Source organism: Balaenoptera borealis (genome assembly GCF_965194805.1).
Source record: "Balaenoptera borealis genome assembly, chromosome: 17".
NCBI lineage: Eukaryota > Metazoa > Chordata > Mammalia > Artiodactyla > Balaenopteridae > Balaenoptera > Balaenoptera borealis.
This window is the reverse complement of record NC_138876.1, coordinates 34,210,417-34,227,385: the sequence shown is the minus strand read 5'-3', so window position 1 is coordinate 34,227,385 and position 16,969 is coordinate 34,210,417. Positions and strand designations below refer to the sequence as shown.

Genomic DNA, 16,969 nt, shown 5'->3' with positions numbered 1-16,969 from the left:
AGTATTTCTACGGGGAAAATTTTTCCTTTTCCAGTGCTAAACTTTTCAACTTCCAAAGGCTCTGAAAGCAGCATTCATCCACTAATGAAAGTGTGCTGTGACCTACTCTTTTTAAAAGACTTGACTGACATGACCTACTTTGCATCAATCAGCTTATTAACCACTGACCTGCTGATGAGTATTGGGGAAAAAGTAAGTTCAAAAAGTATGATTTTAAAATAGAATCATAACAAAAGATGACTGGTGGCAAAATTTCACTTTCTTAAAAATGTGACTTGGAAACAGCCAAGAATGGACAGATGCCTCCGTTATAAAAGAGGAGAACCAGAGAATGCAGTTTAAAATGCAGGTCAGAGATCAGAAGATGGTTGTTTAATAACCCTGTGACCTAACTATTATACTTTATTTACAGATTAAGAAACACAGTCTAAAAGAGATGAAAGGACCTTTAAGTGTTTACACTGATAGTGTTCTTTCCTCACCTCAGCGGCTCTGAGAAATGAAAATCAAACCAGTTACACGTGAAAAGTCAACTTAGACACTCTGCTTTCAAATAAACAGAAATTTGCTGTTTAATACTAGAAATTTAAGTAACTGGTAATTCAGACAGTGGATTGAAGAGGCTAAAAGAAAATCTGAAGAGATAACACATGGTAACTGGTCTTAATTCAGTGATCACTTTATAAAGTATAAATATATCAAAGCACTGTGTTGTATACCCAAAACTAATATTATATATTAATATTTTTGAAAAAGGGAAAATATAAATAGATAAGGATATTTCCAAGCACTAAGATTTCAACATTTTCAATATTAAAAAATAAAAGTTAACATTATGTCAAGCCACAGTCAATGAGTATTTCTTCTTTAAAAAAACAGCCTGGAACAAACATCCACAAGACCAATAGTATTCTCAAAGTAGTTACTTTAAGAAGTTATGAACTTAGTAGGTAGGATACCGCCAATACACAGAACATATTGTAACTCCCCATTTAGAAATGAGCTTCAGTTTTCTTCACACCATGATTTAATTTCTTCCCCACTTCCTGGCACAATGAAGCACCACAGTCCTGAAATCCAGTCCTAACAGAAGTTGTTAAAATACTTTCAAGTTTTGGGGACTCCTATTCCCAGCAGTTTGCCAGATTGTGCAGAGAAATCCCTCTTGCTACAGAACACCTAAAAATACTAAATAAAATATTTAAACAAAAACAAAGCACAACTATCCTAGTGATAATGGTGCCACCATTTACACCAGAGGTATCTGCTGATGTCTCTTAGGCTAGAGTTTCAGGAGCCATAGATTTCACAGGAAAAGGTCTGGGGTCTAAGCAAAGTAGAAGTTACGTCATAGAAATCCCCTCCTTTGTCCCCCCTCACATACATAAAGCCAAATATAAATCAAGAAAGAGCAACAGGTTTCAAGAGATTTACCTACATCAGCCATGGCTAGATGGGGACAGGAAAAAGTCTCTTCAGACAACTTCTGATTACAAGGCGGCACCCGTGAGAGTTTAGGACTGCAATTCGTGCTATGAAGTAGGGTGGGCTTCGGTGTTGGTTAATCCAATGCATCAACACTATCAGTAAGCACAAAGCAGCAATTTCTCTCTCTACTCTGCCATCTAATATACAGGGATATAGGAAAAAGGAAAATATCTATCTAGAATTACCTCCAAATATCTCTAAACTTTAACAGCTGTGTGACCTTGAACAAATTATCTAACTGCTCTGAGCCTCAGTTTCCTCACTTCTAAAATTAGGATGATAGTGGGTATCTATTAGTTATTGGGAAAATTAAAAACAGATTTTAGATTAAATACGTATATGATGCTTAAGAAAGTTCCTCGAGTTCATACTAAAATTTCAGTAACCGCTGTTATTATGAGATGTGGTTCTCTTTTTCTTTTTTTTTTTTAAGTTTTCATCTGTTTATTAAAACAAGATGTGTCTAGGAGTTTAAAATACACTGGACACCATTATCCTTTGTGAGTAATGCAGAGAGCCATTTAAAACGAAATCAACGTCACCATATTTTGTAACACTGGTCTATTAAGAGTGAATCCCTACCCACATTCCTAGACTGTAAACAAGGGTAGAACACATTAGGGATCATACATAATAGACAAAACCCTTAAATTGTCTTATTTGCTTTATATAATCAATGCATATTTAAGCAAAACTGAATTCCTTATTAAGCAAACATTTTTGCATAAGCTGCCTTCTCTTTATCTTTCTGTGCGCCTTTATCTTTTGCTTGACTTTCAGCAAATTCTGCCTGGATAGCTTTATCCTCTGGTGCTATCTCCTGAGCTTTCTTAAGATCAGCCAATGCTTGATCATATTTCTTTTAGTCCTTTCCATCCTTGGGCTCTACGGTACAGTGCTTTGGTATTTGCTGGATCTATTTCAAGGGCCTCCAAACAACTGTCGACTGCTCCCTGCCAATCGGACATCTTCAGTTTGCAAGCGCCGATATTCAGCACACAGCTCAAAGCGACAGGCTGCAGCTTTGCTCTACTTGTGTTCTCAGTAGCAGCCTTCGAGCCTTCCACATACCTTAAAACTTTTGTGTATTTTTTAATGGCCATCTCCCAGTTCTGGGATTTGAAGAAAGTATTTCCAATGTTTTTTAAGTCTTCCATTAATTAATAAAATTTTATCTACATCTTTTAAATCTATGTCTGCATCCTCGGGGAAGTCTGGATGACTGTCACCAGATCCATCCTTTGGGAATATTCTCCAATCATCCCCTCCCTTCAGTTCTCCACATTCTGCAATAACGCACCATTTGGCAGGTAGAGTAGAAACAGATTAATTAATAAGGACAGAAGAGTTTTAAAGAGGTGGAGGGAAGCAACATAAAAAAGCAAAGCTATTCAACTCAAGACTTTACACTCAATGGAGTGATATACACCAGCGGTCCCCAACCCCTGGGCCGAGCACCACTCCTAGTCCGTGCGGCCCTTTAGGAACCGGGCCCGAACAGCAGGAGAGGAGCAGGGAGTAAGCAAAGCTTCATCTGGGGCTCCCCACTGCTGCTCGAATTACCGCCTGAACCATCCCCCCCAACCCCCCACTACCGGTCCGTAGAAAAACTGTCTTCCACGAAACCGGTGCCTGGTGCCAGAAAGGTTGGGGACCGCTGATATACACCATCTACCATCCAAGATACGGGAAATCCCAGAGACTGGTCAAGTGTGTACTTTTTAATACATTCTTGGAACACTGGTCAAAATACACTCTTATGAGGAGTGATTGTACTTTATTACAATGAAGGACTTCTATATTATATCAACAGTTGTAGAAAACATTAGCACTGTTACCTCTTGATTATCATATGAGACCTTCTGGGAAGACATCAGAGATCGGCCAAAGAACCAACCAAGAAGAATGAAGAGGAAAGTTTTAAGAGTGCACAATATTTTAATAAAACGACTAAAAAGCAGGGCAAGCTGACAAAAAATCTTGAAAACAGTAGGAACAGGCTATGGGCATTGTTTATAGATGAGATGATCCCAAAATCTGTTCAACAGATAAAAATTTTTATGTTCTGGAACAAAACCAAGGGAAGGGTACAAAGAATTCACCAGGTGATACCACATAAGTAAATGGGGGGCTCGTCACAGGGCCTCAGGATCAGAAGCGTCACATGAACACACAGAGGTTCTGCTCGCAGAACCACTGCATAATGAGACATGTTCGGCAAGTCTGAAAACATACAGCTTGATTTACTACAGTTTTCAGCAAATCCTGGAAGTATATCAGTGACAAGGGTACCATTGGAAAACTTCTATAGACAAACCTGGACTTTAGATTCCAGGGTGTCCTAGGAGACCAGACAATAAAGGCAAAGTTGGGATACATACTGGCATCATATGGAGTAATAATGAGAATAATGAGAGAGAGCAGACACTCAACAACAACACAGATGAAAACCAAAGAACAAGTCTTGGGAACTGGCCCAAATACTAAAGAAGGGCTTTATTAACACACAGCTGTTTTCCAGAAAAGAGGAATAAGGGTCTTCAGCTCCAAAAGATCCTTATTAAAACACTAGTAGCACATGCACACAGTAACAAAATCAGACTTGAGAAAACCAAATAAAATAAACAAGTATTTGCGAAAGATCTCTAAAACCTTGCAACTCAGAAGTGTGGCCCCTAAAGCAGAAGTATTGGCACTGTCCTACCTGAAGGTTCCTAAGAAATACAGAATCTCAGGCCCCACGCAGACCTCCAGAATCAGCCTCTGCATTTTAGTAAGATACCCAAGTGATTTGCATGCATATTAAAATTTGAGAAGCACTGTGATAAAAGACACCAGAACATTTTAGTTTCTAAGCATTCTGACTCAGCAAACTTAGAGCCTAGTTAGGGAAACTATCAAACAAACGGAAAAATGAGATTTAAGAATATGTAATCTTATAACTAGAAACATTTTTATTATTGAATTGTTTTAGCCTTATCCTATATAATATGGTTGTAGAGAATATTTTTAAATGCCACCATTCTGGTTGTTATTTAGATTATATAATAACAAGCTGCCCCCTAATCCAAGGCTTTGGACACAGAGAAAGTTAACAAGGCTTTCCATTCTTCAACTTGGCCTTATAGCAGGCTATATTTAAAGGTAAGAAAAACCAGAAAGTAATGAAGTACAGAAGTCTAAAGTAAACTTTCTTACCAGATTACTTTACTGGCATAAAAAAATAGTGCTTTTCCAAACAAACAAACAAAAACCCCACAACTATAGATCTATTACTTTAGATGTGTAGACACATGTAGTTTTTAAAGTGCTTTTCACATGTTCCAAACTAAGTAAAATCTTTACTATTTGTTACACAAATGATCCTGTACAGGACCTGAGTGCTTATGCAAAGGTTTTAGTAACATTTGTGACATTTCCAGAGAAAGAATTAATCAGAATCTGTTACCAGACAGAAATTTACCTGCTAGACTGATCAGATGATGGTCGTGGTGGCAGTGGTTCCACTGAAAATAATTCCTCGCTGCCCTGCATGGCATCTATGCTGGTACTTGCCAGAGTAAAAGGTGCAGTTGGACGAGCAATACCCATTCTGACAGGAACAATCAGTGACTCTGCTACATTGCACAATTCTTCTACTGCGTAAGGTAACAGTGCTTGGAATACACGCTTACATTTTCCAATTGGTTGTGGAATAAAGTTGCTAGAGCAAAAAGGGAAATACAGGAATCTTCTGAATCCTTTCATATACAAAATTTTATCACTATCACAAAAAAATGTGAGCAAAATTATATACAAGCCAAAATAAAAAAGAATGCCTTACTTTTTCTTTTTAGATGAAGCCATTTCCACACTAAGAATGACAAAAACTCTTGCAACCGATCGCAAAAACCTCATTGTCACAGCAATAGCTTCTTCTCTACGTCCCGGTGTGTACTTGTTTTGGAGTTCTTTCACTAGTGTACCTAGTAGAGTATCTAAAAGCTTTAAAAATAGTAATCCACTCTATTAATGTTGGGACATCTCGTAAGATGTTTAGACATTCATAAAGGAAAAAGTTCTAACACTTTTTCGATATTAACATTTCATAACAAAAACATCAAAATATATTTAACCAAAACAATTACAATGTCAGTGATTAATTTATGCCACATGCCCACCATGACTACGCTTAACCTACAGTGGTTCTCAAATGTCTGAGCTCTTGTTTTTTAGTCTCAAACTCCTATGAGTATCAATTACTACTTAGCAGAACAATACCTAATATATCAAATCAGAGAAAGAATATATTTCACTCAGTACAGGGTACTTACCAAAACATCAGAGTAGACTCAAATATTTATATTAATATATTCATAATCCCATCCCTCTCACTTAACCATTACTTTCTAGTCGCATTTCTACACATGGTGTATCATAAAGTTACTAATTACAGAGAACACCCAATTCCACGTTGTTTTCCCTGTTGTTTTTTAAATGTTACTTAAAATAACCTTTATTTTTAAATCACTGCATTACATTTCAGTAAGTGGTTGACTTGAGTCAACAGTCCTCTATTATTGGATCCATAAGTGTTTCTGTTTTTCAATTTTGCATTATTCTGTGACAATTTTTTTCTTTCTCATATTGTAGATTATTTCTTTATGAAAACTTCTGAGGGCAATGTTAGTTTTATGGCTCTTGACACTGACAAGTTGTTTTCCAAAGGAGTACCAAATGCAATGCCACCTCATCAGTGTCCAAGTCTCATCAGCACTGGGTTTTATAGTTTACATTCTTTTCTAATTTCACAGCAAAAAGAGATATTTAAAAAAAATTCGCACTGAGTTACTATTAATTTTGAACACTGCTTCATACATTTTTATACTGTTGTATTTTTAATACACTCTAGGATTTTATTTAGAATCAAAGAAGGAGCTTTCATTGATTGATCTAAAATGAGAAATTTAAATCACCCCCAAAATTCCATTCCCCTTAATGTACTATTTAATTAGAGCTTATTGGTACTTGGGAGCTTGGATTAGTAAAATTATGGGAAACTACATAAAAAACATCCTTTTCATGTGCTTGTAAATAACTATTCAAAGGACTTACCAAAATATCTGCTGTACACTTGACTATAAGGCAGTGAGTGAAACAGTCCAACCGAATTGTGCCACTTTGCTGATTGAGGTATACTTGCTCTTCTGGCAAAAGATGGCCTATCCTGCTGCTGGCACTGAGACTTGAGGGAAAAGAAAGACAGAATGCACTGTAATCGCCTACACTAACGTGGGAAATAAATAACTCTAAAAAAATTTTAATGAATACATACGGGTCTTTATTCTCCTGTGACCCAAACATAATCATAGATTTCAAAGCATTCCAGTCCTGTAGAACACGCTCCAAGGCAAGCTGGGCAAATCTTGGGGGTTCTAAATCATGATCAGGCATATCTGAATCTAAAAAGAAAAAGAAAAAGAAAAGAAATAGTGGGTAAGGCAGAAATAAACATACTGCTTTTCCTATATGTCATAACTGTCAAATTAATTCACCTTCAGGATTGGCTGTTTTTCGGTTACGATCCTCCCTGATTCGAGGAGGTCTGTACTGGCAATGCTCTACTGTCTGCCTCGCAACTGTCTGCACTAAAAAGAGTAAGAGGTGCTCTCCCCTGCAAAACAGCACATTGTTATGAGGAGGGGGAGAGGCTACTTACCTATGCTGTGCTTTTGCAACTCTATTTATGTCCTAAAAATCCCACTACTTGCCTGCTATTTGGCAGAGTGACCAAATTAGTAGCAGTGAGCAGGCGATAAAGTAGATCAAGCCGAGCAGATTTCTGTCCAGCAATTAGAGTTTTACATTTACATTTCTCCCAGCAATCACAATAGGCTGTTGGTGAAGTCCGTTTGAGTCTAGAAAGAATTCATACACAAGTACAAAAACAGAAATTTTTTAAAAAATACAAAGGTCTATATACAGAGGCATAACTCATTAAAACTCAACAGAACCCTTGTTAACTTTTAAATGCAAAGTGTAACTGTTAATGCAACAAGAAGGATTACTTTAGTGGTGTAAAGTCTGTAAAGCAACACATGAGAAGAGGTATCTTAACTGTCTTGTCAAACACCATTGTAGCATCTAGCACGGTGAGTGCACCTAGTAATAAGCATTCAGTAAGTAAGGTGATTCTCACTTTTAGATATTTAAAACAAGGAAGACAAACTTATTATTCAAAATTCAAGATGGCGGAGGAGTACGACGTGGAGATCACCTTCCTCCCCACAAATACATCAGAAATACATCTACATGTGGAACAACTCCTAAAGAACACCTCCTGAACGTTGGCAGAAGATCTCAGACCTCCCAAAAGGCAAGAAACTCCCCATGTACCTGGGTAGGGCAAAAGGGAAAAGGAAAAACAGAGACAAAAGAATAGGGACAGGACCTGCACCAGTGGGAGGGAGCCGTGAAGGAGGAGAGGTTTCCACACACCAGGAAGCCCCTTCGCGGGCGGAAACTGCAGGTGGAGGAGGGGGGAAGCTTCGGAGCCACGGAGGAGAGCGCAGCAACAGCGGAGCAGACGGCAAAGCGGAGAGATTCCCGCACAGAGGATCGGTGCCGCCCAGCACTCACCAGCCCGAGAGGCTTGTCTGCTCACCCGCCAGGGTGGGCGGGGGCTGGGAGCTGAGGCTCGGGCTTCGGAGGTCAGATCCCAGGGAGAGGACTGGGGTTGGCAGCGTGACCACAGCCTGAAGGGGGCTAGTGCGCCACAGCTAGCCGGGAGGGAGTCCAGGAAAAAGGCTGGAACTGCGTAAGAGGCAAGAGACCATTGTTTCGTGGTGCGCGAGGAGACGGGATTCAGAGCACCGCCTAAACAAGCTTCAGAGAAGGGCGCGAACCGCAGCTATCAGCGCGGACACCAGAGACGGGCATGAGACGCAAAGGCTGCTGCCTGCAGCCACCAAGAAGCCTGTGTGCAAGCCCAGGTCACTATCCACACCTCCCCTCCCAGGAGCCTGTGCAGCCCGCCACGGCCAGGGTCCCGTGATCCAGGGACAACTTCCCCAGGAGAACACACGGCGCACCTCAGGCTGTTACAATGTCACCCCGGCCTCTGCCGCTGCAGGCTCGCCCCGCACTCCGTACCCCTCCCTCCCCCCGGACTGAGTGAGCCACAGCCCCCAATCAGCTGTTCCTTTAACCCCGTCCTGTCTGAGCGAAGAACAGACGCCCTCAGGCTACCTACACGCAGAGGTGGGGCCAAATCCAAAGCTGAACCCCAGGAACTGTGTGAAAAAAGAAGAGAAAGGGAAATCTCTCCCAGCAGCCTCCAGAGCAGCGGATTAAATCTCCACAATCAACTTGATGTACCTGCATCTCTGGAATACCTGAATAGACAACGAATCATCCCAAATTGAGGCAGTGGACTTTGGAAGCAACGATATATATATTTTTTTCCCTTTTTCTCTTTTTGTGAGTGTGTATGTGTATGCACCTTTGTGTGATTTTGTCTGTATAGCTTTGCTTTTACCATTTGTCCTAGGGTTCTGTCCATTTTTGGTTTTTTTTTAGTATAGTTTTTAGCACTTGTTATCCTTGGCGGATTTGGTATTTGGTTTGGTTGCTCTCTTCTTTCTTTCTTTTTTTTTTTAATTACTTTTTAATTTTTTTCTTTTTAATAATTAAAAAAATTTTTATTTTAATAACTTAATTTTTTTCTTTCTTTCTTTTTTTCTCCCTTTTCCTCTGAGCCGTGGGGCTGATAGGGTCTTCGTGCTCCAGCCAGGTGTCAGGCCTGTGCCTCTGAGGTGGGAGAGCCGAGTTCCACCAGAGACCTCCCGGCTCAACATAATATCAAATGGCAAAAGCTCTCCCACAGATCGCCCTCTCAACACTAAGACCCAGCTCCACTCATCCACTCAACGACCAGCAAGCCACAGTGCTGGACACCCTATGCCAAACAACTAGCAAGACAGGAACACAACCCCACCCATTAGCAGAGAGGCTGCCTAAAATCATAATAAGGTCACAGACACCCTAAAAAACACACCACCGGACGCAGTCCTGCACACCAGAAAGATAAGATCCAGCCTCATCCTCCAGAACACAGGCATGAGTCCCCTCGACCAGGAAGCCTACACAACCCACTGAACCAACCTTAGCCACTGGGGGCCTACAACAAAAACAATGGGAACTACGAACCTGTAGCCTGTGAAAAGGAGACCCCAAACACAGTAAGTTAAGCAAAATGAGAAGACAGAGAAACACACAGCAGATGAAGGAGCAAGGTAAAAACCCACCAGACCAAACAAATGAAGAGGAAATAGGCAGTCTACCTGAAAAAGAATTCACAGTAATGATAGTAAAGATGATCCGAAATCTTGGAAATAGAATGGAGAAAATACAAGAAACGTTTAACAAGAACCTAGAAGACCTAAAGAGCAAACAAACAATGATGAACAACACAATAAATGAAATTAAAAATTCTCTAGAATGAATCAATAGTAGAATAACTGAGGCAGAAAAACGGATAAGTGACCTGGAAGATAAAATAGTGGAAATAACTACTGCAGAGCAGAATAAAGAAAAAAGAATGAAAAGATTTGAGGACAGTCTCAGAGACCCCTGGGACATTAAACACACCAACATTTGAATTATAGGGGTCCCAGAAGAAGAGAAAAGAAAGGGACTGAGAAAATATTTGAAGAGATTACACTTGAAAACTTCCCTAATATGGGAAAGGAAATAGTCAATCAAGTCCAGGAAGCGCAGAGAGTCCCATACAGGAAAAATCCAAAGAGAAACATGCCAAGACAGATATTAATCAAGCCATCAAAAATTAAATACAAGGAAAAAATGTTAAAAGCAGCAAGGGAAAAGCAACAAATAACATACAAGGGTAAATCCTGTAAGGTTAACAGCTGATCTTTCAGCAGAAACTCTGCAAGCCAGAAGGGAATGGCAGGACATATATAAAGTGACGAAAGGGAAAAATCTACAACCAAGATTACTCTACCCAGCAAAGATCTCATTCAGATCTGACAGAGAAATTAAAACCTTTACAGATGAGCAAAAGCTAAGAGAACTCAGCACCACCAAACCAGCTTTATAACAAATGCTAAAGGAACTTCTCTAGGCAGGAAACACGAGAGAAGGAAAACACCTACAATAACAAACCCAAAATATTTAAGAAAATAGGAATAGGAACATACATATTGATAACTACCTTAAATGTAAATGGATTAAATGCTCCAACCAAAAGACACAGACTGGATGAATGGATACAAAAACAAGACCCGTATATGTCTACGAGAGACCCACTTCAGACCCAGGGACACATACAGACTGAAAGTGAGGGGATGGAAAAAGATATTCCTTGCAAATGGAAATCAAAAGAAAGCTGGAGTAGCAATTCTCATATCATACAAAATTGACTTTAAAATACAGACTATTACAAGAGACAAAGAAGGACACTACATAATGATCAAGGGATCAATGCAAGAAAGATGTAACGATTGTAAATATTTATGCACCCAACATAGGAGCACCTCAATACACAAGGCAAATGCTAACAGCCATAAAAGGGGAAATCGACAGTAACACAGTCCTAGTAGGGGACTAACACCCCACTTTCACCAATGGACAGATCATCCAAAATGAAAATAAATAAGGAAACACAAGCTTTAAATGATACATTAAACAAGATGGACTTAACTGATATTTATAGGACATTCCATCCAAAAACAACAGAATACACTTTCTTCTCAAGTGCTCATGGAACATTCTCCAGGATAGATCATATCTTGGGTCACAAATCAAGCCTTGGTAAATTTATGAAAAGTGAAATCGTATCAAGTATCTTTTCCAACCACAACGCTATGAGACTAGGTATCAATTACAGGAAAAAATCTGTAAAAAATAAAAACACATGGAGGCTAAACAATACACTACTTAACAACCAAGAGATCATTGAAGAAATCAAAGAGGAAATCAAAAAATACCTAGAAAAAACTGACAATGAAAACACAACGACCTAAAAACTATGGGATGCAGCAAAAGCAGTTCTAAGAGGGACGTTTATAGCAATACAATCCTACCTCAAGAAACAAGAAACATCTCAAATAAACAACCTAACCTTACACCTAAAGCAATTAGAGAAAGAAGAACAACAACAAAAAAAAAACCCCGAAGTTAGCAGAAGGAAAGAAATCCTAAAGATCAGATCAGAAATAAATGAAGGAAACAATAGCAAAGATCAATAAAACTAAAAGCTGGTTCTTTGAGAAGATAAAATTGATAAACCATTAGCCAGACTCATCATGAAAAAACGGGAGAAGACTCAAATCAATAGAATTAGAAATGAAAAAGGAGAAGTAAAAACTGACACTGCAGAAATATAAAGGATCACGAGAGACTACTACAAGCAACTCTATGCCAATAAAATGGACAACCTCAAAGAAACGAACATATTCTTAGAAAAGCACAACCTTTTCAGAGACTGAACCAAGAAGAAATAGAAAATATAAACAGACCAATCACAAGCACTGAAATTGAAACTGTGATTAAAAATCTTCCAACAAACAAAAGCCCAGGACCAGATGGCTTCACAGGCGAATTCTACCAAACATTTAGAGAAGAGCTAACACCTATCCTTTCAAAATCTTCCAAAACACAGCAGAGGGAGGAATACTCCCCAACTCATTCTACGAGGCTACCATCACCCTGATACCAAAACCAGACAAAGATGCCACAAAGAAAGAAAACTACAGGCCAATATCACTGATGAACATAGATGCAAAAATCCTCAACAAAATACTAGCAAACAGAATCCATTAAAAGGATCACATGCCATGATCAAGTGGGGTTTATCCCACGAATGTAAGGATTCTTCACTATACGCAAACCAGTCAATGTGATAAAACATATTAACAAATTGAAGAATAAAAACCGTATGATCTGGGCTTCCCTGGTGGCGCAGTGGTTGAGAAGCTGCCTGCCAATGCAGGGGACACGGGTTCGAGCCCTGGTCTGGGAAGATCCCACATGCCGCAGAGCAACTAGGCCCATGAGCCACAACCACTGAGCCTGCGCGTCTGGAGCCTGTGCTCCGCAACAAGAGAGGCTGCGATAGTGAGAGGCCCGTGCACCGCGATGAAGAGTGGGCCCCGCTTGCCGCAACTAGAGAAAGGCCTCTCACAGAAACGAAGACCCAACACAGCCAAAAATAAAAATAAATTAATTAATTTTTTAAAAAAACAAAACAAAACCATATGATCATCTCAATAGATGCAGAAAAAGCTTTCGACAAAATTCAACACTCATTTATGATAAAACCCACCCAGAAAGTAGGCATAGAGGGAACTTACCTCAACATAATAAAGGCCATATATGACAAACCCACAGCCAACATCGTTCTCAATGGTGAAAAACTGAAACCGTATCCTCTAAGATCACGAACAAGACAAGGTTGTCCACTCTCACCACTCTTATTCAACATAGTTTTGGAAGTTTTAGCCACAGCAATCAGAGAAGAAAAAGAAATAAAAGGAATCCAAATCGGAAAAGAAGAAGTAAAACTGTCACTGTCTGCAATGACATGATACTATACACAGAGAACCCTAAAGGAACCCTAAAGGTGCTACCAGAAAGCTACTAGAGCTAATCAATGAATCTGGTAAAGTAGCAGGATACAAAATTTATGCACAGAAATCTCTTGCATTCCTTTACACTAATGATGAAAAATCTGAAAGAGAAATTAAGGAAACACTCCCATTTACCAGTGCAACAAAAAGAATAAAATACCTAGGAATAAAGCTACCTAAGGAGACAAAAGACCTGTATGCAGAAAACTACTAAGACACTGATGAAAGAAATTAAAGATAATACAAACAGATGGAGAGATATACCACGTTCTTGGATTGGAAGAATCAACACTGTGAAAATGACTACACTACCCAAAGCAATCTACAGATTCAATGCAATCCCTATCAGACTACCAATGGCATTTTTCACAGAACTAGAACAAAAAATTTAATTTTTATGGAAACACAAAAGACCCCATATATAGCCAACACAATCTTGAGAAAGAAAAACGGAGCTGGAGGAATCAGGCTCCCTGACTTCAGACTATACTACAAAGCTACAGTAATCAAGACAGTATGGGACTGGCACCAAAACAGAAATATAGATCAATGGAACAGGACAGAAAGCCCAGAGATAAACCCACACACATATGGTCACCTTATCTTTGATGAAGGAGGCAAGAATATACAGTGGAGAAAAGACAGCCTCTTCAATAAGTGGTGCTGGGAAAACTGGACAGCTACATGTAAAAGAATGAAATTAGAACACTCCCTAACACCATACACAAAAATAAACTCAAAATGGATTAAAGACCTAAATGTCAGGCCAGACACTATAAAATTCTTAGAGGAAAACATAGGCAGAACACTCTATGACATAAATCATAGCAAGATCCTTTTTGACCCACCTCCTGGAGAAAAGGAAATAGAAACAAAAATAAACAAATGGGACCTAAAGAAACTTCAAAGCTTTTGCACAACAAACGAAACCATGAACAAGACGAAAAGACAACCCGCAGAATGGGAGAAAATATTTGCAAGTGAAGCAACTGATAAAGGATTAATCTCCAAAATTTACAAGCAGCTCATGCAGCTCAATATCAAAAACACAAACAACCCAATCCAAAAATGGGCAGAAGACCTAAATAGACATTTCTCCAAAGAAGATATACAGATTGCCAACAAACACATGAAAGGTTGCTCAACATCACTAATCATCAGAGAAATGCAAATCAAAACTACAATGAGGTATACCTCACACCAGTCAGAATGGCCATCATCAAAAAATCTACAAACAATAAATTCTGAAGAGGGTGTAGAGAAAAGGGAACCCTCTTGCACTGCTGGTGGGAATGTAAACTGATACAGCCGCTATGGAGAACAGTATGGAGGTTCCTTAAAAAACTAAAAATAGAACTACCATACGACCCAGCAATCCCACTACTGGGCATACACCCTGAGAAAACCATAATTCAAAGAGTCATGTACCACAATGTTCATTGCAGCTCTATTTACAATAGCCAAGACATGGAAGCAACTTAAGTGTCCATCGACAGATGAATGGATAAAGAAGATGTGGCACATATATACAATGGAATATTACTCAGCCAGAAAAAGAAACGAAGTTGAGTTATTTGTAGTGAGGTGGATGGACCTAGAGTCTGTCATACAGAGTGAAGTAAGGCAGAAAGAGAAAAACAAATACCGTATGCTAACACATATATATGGAATCTAAAGAAAAAAAGAAAAGGTTCTGAAGAACCTAGGGTTAGGACAGGAATAAAGACACAGACGTAGAGAATGGACTTGAGGACACGGGGAGGGTGAAGAGTAAGTTGGGACGAAGTGAGAGAGTGGCGTGGACTTATATATACTACCAAATGTAAAACAGACAGCTAGTGGGAAGCAGCCGCATAGCAAAGGGAGATCAGCTCAGTGCTCTGTGACCACCTAGAGGGGTGGGATAGGGAGGGTTGGGAGGGAGACGCAAGAGGGAGGAGATATGGGGATATATGTATATGTATAGGTGATTCATCACTTCGTTATAAAGCAGAAACTAACACACCATTGTAAAGCAATTATACTCCAATAAAGATGTTAAAAAGAAAATAAATAAAGCACAATAGATGATTTTTACAAACCAATTCTCTATTAACTATTTATTACATCTACACACCTGTAGCACAGATGTCCCCGCTGGGACTCTGAGGCACTGCAAATGTTAGTGCTGGGGTAATTTTATTGCTTCTTAGGTCTGTGAAAACTAAGAAACTAGCCATAGCAACTCTGTTGCTGGATGAAGGTTATTACATTTAGTTTAAGAAGTAAACAAGGCACAGGCCAAACCATGATTCCCTTAATGCCTTCAGTGATTTCCTGCTAATAGACCCTACTACAGGGGGCCTGAGACTTTGGCTGGAGAACACAGACAAAAACATTCTGTATATATGTTTCTTAAAAGACTGATTCTAGTCACAATGTATGATCACATTATTTCTTGCATGTTAGACTAGTTTTATGTGAAGAGCAGTACTTAGAACTAGCAAACAAACATTGCAAAGTACTCTTTAAATCAAAAACTACGTTGTAATACACACATTGGCTTAACGTGGGCAACCTGAGAAAACCTCATGCTTTCTGAATTATGAAACAATTAAAGCATGACTCAGTACAGATTATTTTAATATGGCAATATGAATCTAAGTAGTTTACAATATTAAAGAAAACTAAAATCACACTCACTTGCAATCATGACCTTTATGACAAACCCTTGCACATTCCGTACAACAACAGAGGGACTCCAGCAAGCCACACGTACGACACTCAAAAATATCCTAAAATTAAAAGGATATAATTTTTAGAAGAATGATATGTATATCTCATCACAATAATTATTTCTGGTATTTTCTAAAACAATTCAATCACAACAACAGCAGAGCAAAATTAATGTGCTCTGGGAAACAGTCACAGATGGGTACACAAATGGGAATTAAATATTACCAGATGGGCAAAAATAATCTGTATCATCCAAAAAAGGCATAACAGTTATAAAATCTAAATCAACAGCTGTGAATCAGATTATACTACCCAGCAAAGATTTCTAATTTTTATGACAGCCCGTAACTGGTGTTAACAGTCAACTCCTTTGCCTCATTTATTTAGGAATTACATACAAATTAATTTTCTTTGGAGAATTTTATAACTCAAGAGTAAAAGGAAATACCAGACTTGCAATTCCAAAGCTAAGAACTAGAACTCTAGTGATGGTCAAAGGGAAGAAAAGAAAACCTAGATAGCATAAATATAGGGAAATATAAAATAACTTACCTGGTTAATGTGCTCTGCTCCAGTCCATGTAAAACTGCAGGTATCATTACAACATAAGACATATAAAGGAGAGTCATCAGGGTTGGTACCTGATGGGCAAACCATGCCCATAAATACATCTTCCTCTTTTTCACTTGAGGACACTTCAGCTAAAAAGATTAAAAACATAGTTCATACATCAAGAAAAGACTTACAGCCATCTACTCCTTTCCTCAAATGGAAAAGCTCTAACATTTACACAGTATAAATAAGAAACTACTATATATTAATAAAATAAATTGACATACAAAGTCAACAATGCAAGGAAATCCAGTCAATTCTGGTGCAAAGTAAAGCAAAGTGTAATTATATCATAACCACATATGGGGACAATACAAGTACACCAAACATCAGCCTTCTGAGTCATTAGCTCTATGTTATGCAGTTAAGATTCAAGTTCTAGCTCTATTTAACAAATTATAGACAATCACATAATTTATTCATAGCCAGTATTTTTTAAAAGCTAACTACTAAATCTTTTAAAGGCTAGATGGCAGGAACTGATATTCCTTAATGCTTTCTGTTAGGTAGTAAATCCAAGTCAGAAA

General features: G+C 38.8%; 1 protein-coding gene and 1 pseudogene across 8 annotated transcripts in view; both read right to left on the bottom strand.

The window, feature by feature from the left end:
* Nucleotides 1–16,969, bottom strand: part of UBR5 (ubiquitin protein ligase E3 component n-recognin 5) — a 141,362-nt gene that overhangs the window by 30,196 nt on the left and 94,197 nt on the right. For all 7 annotated transcript variants that reach the window (XM_082364182.1, XM_082364185.1, XM_082364183.1 and 4 more), the window contains 8 exons: nt 16,383–16,531; nt 15,798–15,889; nt 7,239–7,385; nt 7,023–7,141; nt 6,803–6,929; nt 6,583–6,712; nt 5,312–5,472; nt 4,952–5,191 (listed from right to left, as the gene is read on the bottom strand). In XM_082364182.1, coding sequence (XP_082220308.1) covers nt 4,952–5,191; nt 5,312–5,472; nt 6,583–6,712; nt 6,803–6,929; nt 7,023–7,141; nt 7,239–7,385; nt 15,798–15,889; nt 16,383–16,531 — 1,165 coding nt within the window. The remainder of the gene's footprint in view (nt 1–4,951; nt 5,192–5,311; nt 5,473–6,582; nt 6,713–6,802; nt 6,930–7,022; nt 7,142–7,238; nt 7,386–15,797; nt 15,890–16,382; nt 16,532–16,969) is intronic.
* On the bottom strand, nt 1,873–2,808 carry LOC309614617 (peptidyl-prolyl cis-trans isomerase D pseudogene; annotated as a pseudogene). The gene has a single exon. The product of its transcript is annotated as a peptidyl-prolyl cis-trans isomerase D pseudogene (transcript).